The sequence below is a fragment of the Typopeltis vanoorti genome, chromosome 23 (assembly GCF_054136105.1).
Source record: "Typopeltis vanoorti isolate ZY-2024b chromosome 23, IOZ_Tvanoo_1.0, whole genome shotgun sequence".
Classification (NCBI taxonomy): domain Eukaryota; kingdom Metazoa; phylum Arthropoda; class Arachnida; order Uropygi; family Thelyphonidae; genus Typopeltis; species Typopeltis vanoorti.
In genome coordinates, this window is record NC_143571.1 from 59,746,820 (window position 1) to 59,762,729 (window position 15,910).

Sequence of the window (15,910 nt, forward strand, 5' to 3'; positions counted from 1 at the left end):
TTGCAGGGTCACTCTCCAAAGCCACTTGGATTGGAGCCTGGGAACTTCCTATATAGGAATGGTGACCATTGAATCCTCTACCTCTGCTGTGTGTCCCTGCTCTTTAGATTTTCCAATTATTTTACATCATCCATGACAGATACTGTGGTTAACAAAAAAACTACCATAAAATCACAAAAAAAAAAAAATCTCTAAAACATCAAAAATATATAAAACAATGGCAAAAAATTACATATTCAGACAAATCCAACACATCACAATTTCATGTAATAAAAAAACCTCGGATTAACTCTGTTAACATCCAAGATCTTAATTCTAATATCAATGATGTACAGTACCTACAGACATCCAAAACCTGAAATGTTATTCATCACTGAACCTCAAATGGCACCCTCTGCAATAACATTTCACTTCAACTTTCCTCATTATATCTTCCATGATGTGATTCATAAGCAAGGCAGGACATGCATTTGTCAGGTCTGATATCCCATGCCAAAGGTTACTGGACCTGGGATATTTCTATTTCTATTAGCCCTGCTCCACTGAAATGGCTACTACCATTCCTCCACTTTCTCTAATTATGTATGAATTATGTAAGAAGTTGGTTCGGTGTGATAGGAACTGAACTGTATAAAGGTGAATAGCAGCTGCTATTCACCTTTATACAGTTCAGTTCCTCCTTCTGATCCTCCACTTTCATTATCTATTCTGCTCTTTGGAACAGTGTTCCTCACAATGTTCTCAAAAAAAAAAATTTCCTCAATGATTATAATCCTCATATATTCAATAAACACATCAAATTTCTTTCTTCTTTCTAGCCTCTTGCCTACACATGGCACTGTCATGTCATGTCATGGGACTTGGGATGTTATGAGTGTAGGGCTGATAAGTGTGTGTGTGTGAGAGAGAGCAAATAAAATTAAAAAATAAGTTAGAAGTGAAAAAATGCTAACTGAATTTAATCAACTGTCTGTAATTTATCAGAATGAGGTGATTCTCCCCATAACATCTCTTTTAAAGTACATTGAAGAAAAATGTCACTTTAGAAAAATGGAAGTTTTATTGGTGTCTCTTCATACAGAAGAGATCTGCTATTGTTCTGAATAGGATTTGTCAGCTGACTGGTTTTGTGCTGGTGAAATTTTAGCTAAGTTTGAAGTTGATTATACAGAAGAAACAAAAGTTAAATGCAGTGTTTTCTAATTTATTGCCTCAAAGACCACATCGTCAGATACAAAAGGAAAGACAGAAGCTCAGTGATATAATTTTGCATCTTTTGAAGTCAAATAACTATCCAGAAATTTAAGCTATGATTCTGAGGTGTATATTTTTCACTTTATACTTAGGATTTTTTCTGTGTGCAAAGATATCCAATGTAAACTTAAGCTACTTGTTGGAATGTTGTTCTTGTTTACCAGTTATTTCAAAACAAATCTGTTGTGCTTTAATGAAAACTGCTACATAATGAGAAGAAAATTCAGTTAAGAAATGATACATTTTCTTGTTCACACAGATTAATTCAGAGAAAGAGAGAAAGAAAAAGAATGATAAGACAAATTACTCTGAGCTGTTTTCATTTATACAAAAAGGATAGTACCTAATTCAAAAAAGGAGAAAACTATTTTGAATAAGAGTCTGTTATAACAGAACTTACTATAGTGGGATTCTACTGTATATTACTTTGCAATTAATAAAGAAATTAAACAAGGCAACTCTAGCTCTCTCTCTCTAAGTCAAAGTGCTATTATACTTAGACATGTTTAGAAAACCTGAATGAATCAACAAAACTATTAATATCTTAGACAACGCATTAAGCAATCTTAAACAGTTGATGATATACTATTGAAAATATCAAAGATTCACAGAAATGATGGTGATGACCAATACAAGTCAACTTGTGAAACTACATGATAAGAAATCATGACTAACATCAAAAATTCCCCATCTCATTTGATGGCATCAACAATGAATATCTGCCAAGAGTACACCTATCTGAAACAAGACCTACAAGATGATCCAGAATAACTGCTAGTGAATTGGCCAGTGGACGAAGGACAATTTGTCCATCTCCCGATGTAGGGTACAGAAGCATATGGAGCCCAAATTTAGACAATAAACAAGATCACAAATTCCCAAAGAGTAATGGAAAGAAGCCTCTCAGAAATTAAAACAGTACACAAGGTGAATAGAGATATTGGACAAACCACAAAAACAAAAAAAAACTTTTTTTATATTACAGAGTCAAACAGTTAAAGTGGAACTTGACTGGCCAGTGCTCATCTAGCCAGAACAAAAGACAGCTCCTATATTACTTCTGATTCCAGTGAGTGAGAGAGAGAAGAAGAAAGAGAGAGAGAGGAGTTTAAGAGAAAACAGAAAGGTGAAGAGAAGAGATTATTATATAGGAAGCAGGAACTAACTGCCCATGAGGAAAAAAGGAAAAAATGGGAGGAAATTATCCAAGTCTGCAGCTAGATGTAAAAGTTATAAATGCAAATTTTGAATATGAAATGTATAACACACAAACACACACAAAATGTTTCCATACATATAGCAATAGCAAAATGATTAATAAATTAACAGTGATAGGTTCATGGATAGATACAAAAACTTAAATCTGAACAGCTTACAGGACAAGTAATCCTACACATGTATGTTGTTCAGTGTCAAAATTATGCCTTTACAATACAATAATAAGTGTAGTGTTGTTTTTGAGTTTGTTCTTAGCTATTAGTGTACAAGAAAATGTAGGCAAGAATATGGACAACACTGTTCTCCAATGAACAAATTGTGCTTTCAAATCCTATTGTAGGTATGGACATTTGTGTCATTAAGTGGAAAATGAATTTCACTGCCTAGTGTGAGACAGTCAGACTCCTTCTTACTCTAGGCCTGAAATGGCATGAAAAAGTTCCATGACTGGTCTCTAGTAGGATTTCAAATTATTTAATCCTTAGTCCTATAGTGTTAATTCAACACCATACTGGCGGGATGCACATAAAAAAACCTGAGCACCATAGCAAGTAACTGTTAGAGATTAGTTTTGTTGAAGCAGAAAAAAAAAAAATAACAGCATTGTTTTTGTTTTTTGTATGTTTATGTATAATCCATATTTTTTAATGTTCAAAAACATGGCTGGTTATCTCTTGTAATTCTTCTTCACTTTCTGTCAGAAGATCGGTATCGTCTGCAAAATGCAAGTTATTTATTCTTAATCTGCCAACTACTATTCCATTGTCATATTCATGAAGAGCATCTATGACATATTCCAGAAAACAATTAAAAAGAAGAGGGAACAAGATGCATCCCTGTCTTACCCTCCGTTCTGCCCAGAATGGTTCACTGCTGTAATTTTTAATTTCAATTCTCACATCAGATGAGGAATAAAGAGATTTAATAATCCTAATGATTTTGTGGTCAATACCATAATGTTCTAAAATTTTCTGTAATGCCTTGTGCCATATTGAGTCAAAAGCTTTTTGAAGGTCTAAAAAGTTGTGACAGATTATTTTGTTATGTTCTATGTATTTTTCACCTAGTATGTGTATTGTAAAAATATGGTCGATTGTACTTCTGGACTTCCAGAAACCTGCTTGTTCATCTGATAGTCCTTTCTATTTACTTTTCAATTCTTGACAATAATATTTTTAACAGGATTTTGCTTGGATGACTAAAGGCTTATTGTTCTATAGTTGCTACATTTATTGCTGTTTCCCTTTTTAGGAATAGGTACAAGGACAGAAGTCCACCAATCAGAAGGCCAAGTCTCTGTGTTTCATACGTCCTGGAATAAATTTAGCAAGGTGTCATGATGATGTCACCTCCTCCGTGTATCAATTCCATCGTAACAACCATCAATTCCCGGTGATTTTCCTATTTTTGAGGAGCTAACTGCTGCAATGACTTCTTCTTTTAATAACGGGTAATCCCCGTACGCTGAACCTCCTGGCAAAATTCCGTCCAAAATATCGTCAGTCAGTTGAGAGTCCTTTTGAAAAAGCTTGGCAGTGTAACATTTCCATCTATCAACTATTTTCTGGTTATCTGTGATAGGAGTTCCATCTTCATCTTCTATGCTCCAATTAATTGCAGTAAAAGGTTTGGTTAACTTATTGATAATTTGAAAAGCACTTTTAGAATTATTTTTATTTAAGTCCTCTTCTATATTTTTGCATTCATCTAGTATCCATAAGTTTCTAGCATGTTTGATTTCTTTTTTAATAATCTTAATATTTATATACTGTTCTCTATTATCACCTCTATTACCTGCAGCTCAGGAGGATGTAAAAAATTAAGCTGAGAGAAAGTTATAAACAAATGACAAATCAAACAGGAATATGTTTGCACTAGTTATCATGGAGAAATGGTAGAACATTTCTTAACCATGCTGCCCTTCTCTGATGAGGCTACCTTTCATATTTCTGGTAAGATACAAAATATTGAAAGTGGAAAAGCAGAAATGACTGCACATACAATATCATTCCATTATTATAACACTGCATCAAATATGTTCGAACCTACTACATTATGTCAACCCAGAGAAAGTTTTCCTAAGGGGAAGCTTCCATATTGGGAAAACAGGTTCCTAATGCACAGCTTCTAGATTATCAGATCAGATCTGATCCTGTAATTTCTTTCTGTGGGTACATAAAGGACATACATTTCTGAGTACATAAAGGACCCGCATAAATCCAATGCAGGTAAAAAGATATGGCTCAAGACTATTGACATCATAGTTTGCAATTTCATCACATTTAACATGCTACAAAACCCGGAGGGGGAGAAAAAAAAAAAAAAAAAAAAAACTTGATATTTATCTGGCCAATAGGAACAGATATATGGAAATTAGAAAAAAAAAAAAAAAACCAACAACTAAAATTTGAGTTTCCACGTCTGAGTGAAAATCCCATGATTTTCACCTACCTACCTCCTTTACACCATTCGCTATATGCTTTATCAACTTTAACAGAAACCAGACAGTTATCATATAAGGCAGTCACAATGCTAATCAGTATCAGATATTCCATAAATTTTGACTATTAGTGAAAATATTTAGTCTATGCAGCCTCTTCCCTTTTGGAATCCATCTTGCTCATCTCTAAGTTACATGTCAACCAAGTCCTTTATCCTGATGAGTATAATAATCCACAGGAACTTACCTGGAATAAACAATAAGCTAATTTCCCTATAATTCTCACACTATGCAATCTCCTTTCTTAAAATGGGTAGTGATTATTTCTATTCAAGTTTCTGGGAACTTTACCACTTTGACAGAAAATATTCAGAATCTCAGTCAGCTAAGTAACTATACCCTCCCTACCTACATCCTTTTAGCATTTCTGCAGTAATCTCATCATACCCTGGTAATTTATGAAGTTTTAATTTTGTTATAGCCAATCTAACCTCAGATGAGGTAATGGGACTGATATCAAATCAGAAAGTGGAACTAGCTGTTCACTAAGCATAACTGGATGACAAAACTGAATATTATTTAAAAGATTATCAAAATTGTCTGCCCACCTTGCCACAATGGCATCTTGCTCTTCAACTGCTTTCTAGCTACTTCTCTGTCATGTTGTTAAACCAGGAGTTCAACAATTTTCAAACAATGTGCTTTTACTTGTTAATTTTTCAATACCTTAGTCTATGCTCATTATCTGAATGCTGATCCAGCTTCCTACATTCTACATTTTAATAGAATAATAGAAGAATTTTAATAAGACTTACAAAAATGTAAGTCTTATTAAAATTTGGAGATCTAGTGATAAAATATGAAAAAACAATTGATTTAATAATGAAGGATTATGATGAAGTTGTTTACAAGGAGAGAAAAATCAGAATTTCATGGTGGACTCTAGTTAAAGCAGTAGTCCTAGAAAAGAAAAAAAAAATATGTAAACCATGTCTATCTTGCATTTAGAATGTCATTAATTTATACAATCTGTTTCTTTCAAATCCTGACATTCAGAAGACAGATCAAAAAAATAAGCAGTATTTAAGAAAAATGTCATGTAGTAATATACTATAACCAACAGCACTCAAAGCAAAAATTATAATTTTTTTTTAAAATTTACTTTTGCATCTTACAAATAACATGCTTCATCAAAAGTAGTTTTAAATTTTTACATTAAATGATATGATTATATCAATTGAAGACTTACATTGTCATCAGGTGGCTCTTCAAAAGTTCCAGCCTGAATAGAATATGCTATAAAGCAAAGAACTGCTCCTATCCACAGAAGAAGTGCAAATCCACCAAAAAGATTTTTACAAAACTTGACCCATTCAGGAATTTTCTTTGGTGGCGTAAGAGCATTAGGACCATCTCGTTCATATATTTCTCTAGCTTGTTGAGATGTAAGGCCCTATAAGAATAGCTTTATATGAAAAATAATACTGTGATGTAATACAAATGAATTACTTAAAAGATAATAAAAATGTTTTTTTGTTACTAAAGTGACTAATCATGATATGCAGCACATCTGCTACAATATAAAATTTTTACCTGAAAACCTATGTCAATACATTGGTGTTGAAACTTTACCCCAGTCCTGAAGATACTTTCAGGCGCAAACTGTTTGCACACACTTGGATAAAGGATTAAACTAAATTTATTATAGTCAATACATTGGATATGTAGAATAATTTACATGTTTTTCAATGTACTATTTTAAACAGAAAATGTTCTCTTTAAAGGCTGCATGAACTGAAAGAGTTCAGAATTTTAATCCTTGATGAAAGAAATAGAGCATCACTTGACAGTAAAATGCAAATCGCAATAACCAAATACAGTGGAACTTTGGTTGTCAAATGCCTCTCGAACAATTCGGTTCCCGAACAAAAAACGCCCCAGTTTCCAAACAGAATTTCGGTTCCCGAACAGACAAACAGCAACCACGTGCTGAGCTATAAGGCAGGAAAGCGTCAGTTACGCGGCAGCCTTCGTTCAGTGCAGGCACCTGCTCGAATTTCCAGTGAGTTTTCTTGATTTTCTTTGTGCTCTGTTGTATTTTTTTTCATAAATTATTATTAATTAAGCCACCATGGGGCCGGAGAAGAATAGTGATAGCAGCAAAGCGAAAAGAAAAGTTGTTAGAACCATGATAGAGATGAGAAAAGAAATCATATCCAAAGATGAAAATTGCCTTCGTGTGTCGAATCTTGCTATGCAGTTCGGTATGGCGAAATCAATGATCTGTACAATACTCAAAAATAGAGAGACGATCAATTTTCGTCTATATTTTATCTATTTATTGTGTTTATTCTTTTTATGTAAGATTTTATGAATTTTTATTATGTTTGTATACGATCTTATGCATGAAGTACTGTTGGAAAGGTTTAAATAAACAATCATCTGGGGTTCGGGAATGGATTAATCCATTTTACATTAATTCTTATGGGAAAATGGTTTCGGTTTTCGAACAGCCTTCGGGAATGAATTAAGTTTGACAACCGAGGTTCCACTGTACCAACAAGCTTTCTGTGATAAAAATAGCAATCTTATATAGATTAAAAAAAAAAAGCAATTTTTACATACATTCTAAAGTAGAAGCGATAAGCATTACAAAAAAGACAAAAGATAACATTTGATTTTCCCATTTTAATGTACTTTTAGAGTTGTAATCCCGGGTTATCACATTTACTGCCTGCTGACACATCAAATGGACAAGAAATTTTGGTTTAGAGTTCATGGTACAGTAACTGAGGCAAGTATTTTATCTATTAATTGCCTGTGACACTGACCAATTTGACAAAAGGGTTATTTTAAAGACTATGAGTGGTGCTAGACTGGGGACAGTCTACTGCCATTCACAGAAGACTCCGAGCTTATGAAGAATGAATTCCACTAAATTTAATTAATCTGTTATATATACACAGGAACTTAACAATGAAATATTTCAATATTTTAAACTTTAATTTAAACTTTAAATATTTTTAAGGTTTTTTTTTAAAAATCTAATGTTTCGGATTTTTTTATATTTTCAAACTTACTTTCAGTAAGAGTTGCAGTAAAATTAGTTTCCTACAAATAACTAACTCAATTAAAATTGAAATTTATATTATTTAATAACACAAAGACAAAATTACATAGAATGTAATCCATGCAATTATGGGATATTATAAATTTATAATAAACAATTTATATTACTCCTCAAATATGTGAGAAAATAAAATGTGTTAAATTTTAAGCAAGTTTCTGAAGTTTGAAAGAAAAAGGAAATAAAAATTTAACATGCAAAGACATCAAGCATCAACCGTTTGACCTATTTTTTTCATCTGCTCCTCCAGGGAAGATACAATTAACTATTTTTTCTCCTATGTTAAATGACACAAAGTTTTAGAGGAGTTTTCATATTTGTTATGCACATACAAAAAAGAGAGAGCTATTTGTGCCGTCGTCGAATGATATCAAATGGCGAAAGAATTAACATTCACAACACATATACAGGATGGTTCAAAATTCCACGTACAAATTTTGAGGGGAGGTAGAGAACATCGAAATCAACCATATTCACATAGAAAAGCATGACTGGAAACGCCACCCAAAAGTGATAGGGGCTGCTGTTTGACAGCGCTCCAGGTGAGCAATTGGGGCATCCTCATTCAAGCTTTCGATGTCGTAGGAAGAAGCGTCATTTTACAAAAGCTGAGATGGCAGACATGCACCTAGTTTACCATATTATGTCAGTTACGCCTAATAAAGTTTTTTTACACTACTTATGTTATTTCTGTGTCTTTATGTCCCTGTTAGTACCTTTGGTGGCATTTCCGGTTAAGCTTTCCTATGCAAATATGGTTGATTTTGATGTTCTCTACCTCAAAGATTGTACATGGAAGTTTGAACCACCCTGTATATTATCTTTAAACATTTCATGATCACCCCAGTGTAATTATCACCTCAGAATATTTAATGCAGCACAAAATTCAGCAATCATTTTACTGAGCAAAGAAGAAACAATCAAGTTTACTAATTCAAAGTTTAATTAATGTCATGTGCATTCCTATTAGATTAACCGAAATATAATTGTATGACCGAAATTTTTTATGTAATATTTCTAAATAGTGGTAGCTCTAGTGATCTATCAAAGGTGACATTCATCTGAGGTTCGGCAAAGATGTGTTCTCCATGAAACATTGAACAACTGGGTAGGACACTATAAGTCTTCCTGTTTGACTAGGGAAAGATCAGACTATAATCAAAATTTCAATTCCCATCCTAGGTAGTTACTTCCATTTCATGTAGTTATGGATTTCTTAACTTCCATGGATACCCCTGTGTTCTCTCCCCTTCTTCCATATAACAAAAAATTTCATCAGATGATATCTTATAACATCCATTCAAAAGTTTATACACCTCTATCATATCACTCCTCTTTCTCCTGTTAACCAGTCTGTAATTCACATACTCACAATCTGTCCTCATAATGTAAATCCCATAATCGAGATATAATCTTTGTAACTCTTCTTTGCACCCTTTCAACAGCTTCTTTATCCCCCTTGGAATCCAGAAGACCAAATCTGCATACAATAATCCAGGTGTGGTCTTATCAAAGCCCTCTAAAGATTCAAAATGACTTTCTTATCTTTAGATGGCAAGGTTTGCTTCAACATTGCAATTATTCTCCGCGTTGTATTTGCAACTTTTGCTATGTGGTCTCTGAACTTCTTCTCACTGGATTTATTATTGCAAAACTTATGGCACTTGCATTTCCAAAAAAAATGTATGAAGTGAAGCATTCATGTTTCTCTGGAAAAAACACAGATTACATTTGGATACAAGGTCACTTAAAGGTCAAAGCTAGGTAACTGGAAGAAGACCTCCACATAGACTTTTAAAAAATGTGGAGGACATAAGGGCTTCTTGCCTAGTGTCCAATTCTCACCTTACTGAAAGGAGGAGGGTTGGTTGACGATTTCAGATATGGCCAATCAAATTGCATCCTTACTGGTTTAAACTACAATATAAAATAATACAACATGATGGAATTTCATGCTGGTGGGGGGGGAGAGGTTCTGATTAAACAGGATAGTGCATGAATTTCCTTCCTTTTCATTTCTTTGTCAATTACTTCAAAAATGTTACATAAACCATATGGCAACATTTTTGTTTCAAAATTTTATTTAAAAAAATAATAATAAATAAGTAACATCTTTCATATAACTTAAATTCATACGGAAATTGGCTGCTGTGGTTTAAATGTGTTATCTTGTATTTTGGAAGTATAATTTCTGCAGTTCCTGACAGATACAAATGTGATCAAACTTGCAAAGAAATTATATTCTTGCTTAATCCTTTGTGCGAAGTATCTTCACGACAAGTAGTAAAAAGGCAATCATCTTTTACTACTTGTATATGAGAAATATAAATGCTCTGGATTGCAGATAGATGTAGGAAGTATTTTCTTGAATAATATTTGTGTATTTTAGTCTACAGTTCACATCTGAGAGCTTCTCAACTTTTATTCGCTTCAAAACTTTCTTACATGTTCTTCTTTTCAATATGAAATTCGGTTTTATCCTGCTCAAGACTAAATGGTGATCACTTCAATTTCAAATCCTCTGTACACTCTGGTGTCCTGCACCAGTGGGAAAACATCACTATCAACAATAACATAGTCAATGAGACTTTTCTTATTCCTTGCCTCTTCTCTCCATGTGAATTTGTGCACATTTCTATGTTGGAACATTATGTTAGTAATAATCAGTCTATGTCCTGAGCAGAAATCCAGCAGGTATTTGCCATTATTATTATATTTGGTCTTTTCTCCAAATTTTTCCAAAATATTTTTGTATGTCTGACAATCATTTCCAACTCTGCTATTTAGGTCCCCAACAAGGACCAACTTTTCCTTTTTCACTGTGTCAATTGCTTTCTCTAAAGCCTCAAAAAATTCCTCCACTTCTACCTTAGTACAACCTTCTGTGGGACCACAGGTACAAATAAGTCTCACTGTCCAGTTCCCCATTCTGATATTTGTCCACATCACTCTACTTGAGACTGGCTGCCATTCAAGAAGATTAGCCTCATATTTAGTGTTGAATACTATGGCTGCTACTCCTTTTTCTTGATTGTCATTGTCAGAAAGATCTCACCTGTTTTTGTCTTTTTTGTTTCAGTCACCCCTATTATGTTGATCTGATACTTATCCAATTCCTCAGCTAGCTCCATTTCTTTGCCATTCAGACTTCTTATGTTGATAATATCGATCTTGAACTCTGGTGATGTTGAGTTGGGGTAAGTTTTATGATCTCTCTCTCATTCTATGAAAAATTTCTTCCATGTAAATCTGGTAACAAACCCTAAGTTATGTCTCTCAAGGCTTTGCAAATTACAATCCCTCAATCTGTCTTCATACCCCACATTCCAAAGACCAGTTACACCTTTGTGAATCTTCTCTGGACCCTCTCTAACATATCTTTGTCACCATGAAAACCAGGTGACCAATCTGTGCATAATAATGGAACCATAACCTCTTTATTTCTAAATAACAAGGTCCTCCACAGACGACCTTGTTATGTGGCCTTAACTTTGGGTCCTTGTCCACCATTACTCCGAGATCTCTCATCTTGTCTATCTCCTTCAAAGTTTCCCCACCAAGTGTATACTTTGCATCCCATCATTTCTTACCAAATTTCAGAACCTTACACTTTGATAAAATGAACCAACAGTTCCACTTACCTACCCATTCATACAATCCACTCAAGTCCTCTTGTAGGGCCATATCTGCTTGACTCTGCATTGTACTCCCCAATTTTGCATCACTTGCAAACAGCAGCTGCATACCACCAGTTACTTATTCCAATATCATTAATACACAAAATGAACAATAATGATCTAATACAGACTCCTGTGACACACCACTACTGACTTTCCTTTTTCAGGATAATGCAGAACCTTACACTGGTATTAATGGATGAAGATGGTGGAATAGTAATGGCTGCAGAGGGCATAGTTGATGAATTCAATGAATAATTTATAAGGATGTTTCATCCTTATCAGGGTGAACCCTGCGCCCTTCCTCCACATATACGATTTTCTGATATCTAACTCACTAGTCTGTTATCCAATCCCATCTGTTTTAATTTATTTAAAAACTTGTTGTGTGGCAATCTATCAAAAGCCTTTGCAAAAACTAAGCATACCATTGTAACACTTATTAAACAGACATACACTGCTAACTCCCTGGAATATTCCCTTAAAGTCACATAGTGATATGTCATCGAATCCTATGGCATTATTGACATCAAGCTTATTTATTTCCTCATATACCTCCTGCTGACCCACAGTTAAGCATTCTCTCCAATTTCACCCTGATAAGGATGAAGCATCCTTATAAATTATTCACTGAATACATCAACTATGCCCTCTGCAACAGTTACTATTCCATCATCTTCATCCATTAACATCATTTTACTATAATCATTCTTCCTTCTGAGTGCCACAATGTCTAAGATTTATTAGGATTTTTCTTGGCCTGATTTGCTAATTTCTGCTCATACTGCACTTTTGCTGTTCTTACCAACTGAGTCACCTTCCCGGCCTGCTCTTTATACTCCGCATGAACTGACTGTTACCATTATTCATCTTGTGCTATCTCCACAGTATCCTTTTCTTCCACATTTTATGCTTAATCTTTTCATGCATCCATTTCAGACCTACTTATTCAGCCTTTTGACCTTTGAAACACATTCACACATTGATGTTGTTGAATATCTCTTGGTCAGTTCCCACACAGCATTTATCTCACTTCCTTATTACTAGCTTTAATGCTATAGCTATGAGCCATCTCCTAAGCTTTGCATATCATAATACTAGCCTTAATTTCACATATATTCTTTAATCACAGAAGTCATGGCTGGCCACCACCCAGGTGATCATCTCATGGCCACTCTCACCAACTGGGAAGAATGTAAAACCCTGCTCTCACAGTCATATACTTCAATGAAATTATTAAAATCAAGACTCGATCCGTGCATGCCTTCCCTTATGTACTGCCTAAGACAGTTCTCTCAAGAACTCAAGAAATTCATTTTCCTTATAACCAAATGCTGCCTCTTCATTCCAAGCTATATTACAATAATTAAAATCACCCTTCCTTTGTTCAATAACCCAAGTTGCTTATACATTTCTTCATCACCATTCTCCACATTCCCTGACTCACAGCAGCATCCAACTAAATATCTTTTCCTGTCCACTTCCACTGCATACTACACTGACTCAAAACCCTTGCCACTATTTCCCTCTCACTTCTTCACTTTGTGCAGACACAATTCACCTGCTAAATCAACAGCACTTCCCCTCCCCTCTCATCCTTTTTATCCTCACAAAATACATCGTACCCTTCCATTTCTATTCCAGCCATGATGATAATAATATTATTATGAACAAAATAAAATGGACAGAAAAAAAAATCAAACCAACAAGTCCTGAGAGAGAATAAATGAAACAAGAACTCTAATAAAATCGATCAAAATTAGAAGGGATAGGTGGTTTGGACATATACTTCGACATGGACTTGTGAAAAGAATAACTGAAGGCAAAATAGAGGGGAAAAGAAGAAGAGGCAGACCAAGGAAAAGCTTTCTTGACCAAGTCAAAGACAGCACAGGTTTGAGGAGTTACCAGGAGGTTAAGAAGAAAGCCAATGACAGAGTGGAATGGAGGAAATTGCTGCTGAGCTACTAGTCCCAAGACTGATGCAACTGATGATGATGATTATTATTATATGGGTATCTCCATGGAATTAGAAGATTCATTGCAGGTGACCCACACTAATATTTATACATACAATACCTATCATACCTCTCCTTAAACTCATTCACTGCCAAGGTAGTCATAATTAATTCTTGCAATCCATTCCACTCACTCAGCACTCCCCCTCCAAGAAAAAAATTAGTCTACACACCTTTACTAACCACACTCTTACACAGCTTCCAGGGGTGATACCATTAGTTCTCCCTTCATATTCATCACTAACTGAAAAATTTCCTCTGTGTCAATCTTATAGAAACCGATAAGTTTCTACCATGTATCCCTCTTTTCTGCCATCAATCAAATTTTGCAACCCACATACCATCAAAACAGACCTGCACCAGCTTGGTTACTTGTCTGAATCCTCTCCACCATCTCCTAATCCCCAAGTCAAAATGAAGTCTAACCACAGGCATATAACAAGGAATAATAATCTTGCTATCTTTACTTCTTAGCATGTTTTCGACAAGTAATGCTGTGAGCTATTTTATCCTTTGGCAATATGCCTTCTGAACTTCAATTTTTTGTTCACCATTACCCCAAGGTATGTAACCTTTTCTGCCCTTACATTTTGCAACATTAAATTAATAATCATTATCCTTAATCCACAATGCAAATTTATTTAAATTATCCTGCAGGATATTCTACATCATCTTTACCAATTATTGCCCTCTTAAGTTTTGTATCATCAGCAAACAACTGAACATCACCCCCCACCCCTTAAATCTTTCACTATATCATTAATATACAAATTAAAGAGTAATGTTTTTGTTGAGAGTAGTCTAATTTTGTTAAAGTTCTTTGCCTATCATCAGCAATACCCCATCTCCTGTCCTATTCTGTTTGTCGGTCCTGAAAATACAATACCCTTTAAACATCCCATCTCTATAACTATCATTTTCTGTCAACCAGGTCTCACTAATATCTATAATTTTGGCCAAGTAAAGCTGACCAATGTCAAAAACTCCTCTCCTTTATTCCTGATAGGAGAGGAGTATCATGAATAGTGTGTTGGCAGAGCTGTGTTTAGCAAACTCCACTCACTTTTGCTAAACACAGCTCTGCCAATACACTATTCATGATACCTGTTCTCTGTCTCAACTCATCACTATCATATATATCAAGGTAGCAACATGCTAATTATCTTTCCAACAGTTATCTTTCACTTTTCTCAACAACCTCCTGATATCCATCTTCACATTCTCTCTATGTCCAACTAAGTCATATTTCAACAATCACGAACAGCTCCCTTGCTTGTCTACTTCTGATATCTAACACATCAATTATCCAGCTAGTTCCCTCTCATTTATCACACTTCTAAAAATGGATTCTCCATACATTGCTATTCTGAGTTTCATCACCTCTTTTTTTCTGCTTTCCTTCATCATAACCTTTTGCACTCTCATTCTGCATATAATGCATATTTGTCTTGTAAAATATTGGCAAAGTAAGAGAGCCCAAGACTGAATGTTTATGTAAATAACATACTGTATGTACAACATATATACTGCTAACACTTAACATTGTTGATATCAGAGCAGAGCACTTTTGAAACTAAACCTAATTTTCTTGCATGCATAGAGAAATTTCAGACATAAAACAAGAAAATACTGGAGTGTGGAGATTTCAATGAAGATTCTGGAAGATATTTACCTCTAGGCAAAAGCATATTCACAGCAATATTGCCAAATAGAGCAAAGAACCTGGATGTGACTGATGCAATCCACATGACATCATGGAGTGTTTGACTAGAGAGCTGAGAAGAAAAGTGTAGCATTGAGAGAAGTAAATTTGGAGTATGGAATAATCTAGCTATAATTTCCATACATTTAAAGAATGAAATGGAGATTTTATTTAAGAAGTACATGGATATACAGTCTTAATGGCAAGTGGTATATGCTAATATTTTCAAGAGACTTCTTACAGGAACTTGTTACTGAAGTAAAGGAACTGTTGATAATTCCTACTGTGATTTGTGAATGGAATAGAAGAAACTAATAAGTACTTTCATCATGTTATGTCAGAACTTGTATTCTTCATTTTGGAATGAAAGCAATGTTTGTCCAAATTTTTTCTCAACTGGTGGATGGATGGTTACTAATACCTTGAACTGTCGCAGAACAGGCAACTGATATAATTATCTGCTCATTTTAGTTT

General features: G+C 34.5%; 1 protein-coding gene across 1 annotated transcript in view; it reads right to left on the minus strand.

Annotated features, from left to right (window-relative positions):
- LOC150093890 (sodium/potassium-transporting ATPase subunit alpha-like) overlaps positions 1-15,910 on the minus strand; it is a 315,026-nt gene that overhangs the window by 245,131 nt on the left and 53,985 nt on the right. Inside the window, exon 4 of the mRNA XM_090412547.1 lies at positions 6,162-6,365. Within this exon, the coding sequence (XP_090268673.1) occupies positions 6,162-6,365 (204 nt within the window). The remainder of the gene's footprint in view (positions 1-6,161; positions 6,366-15,910) is intronic.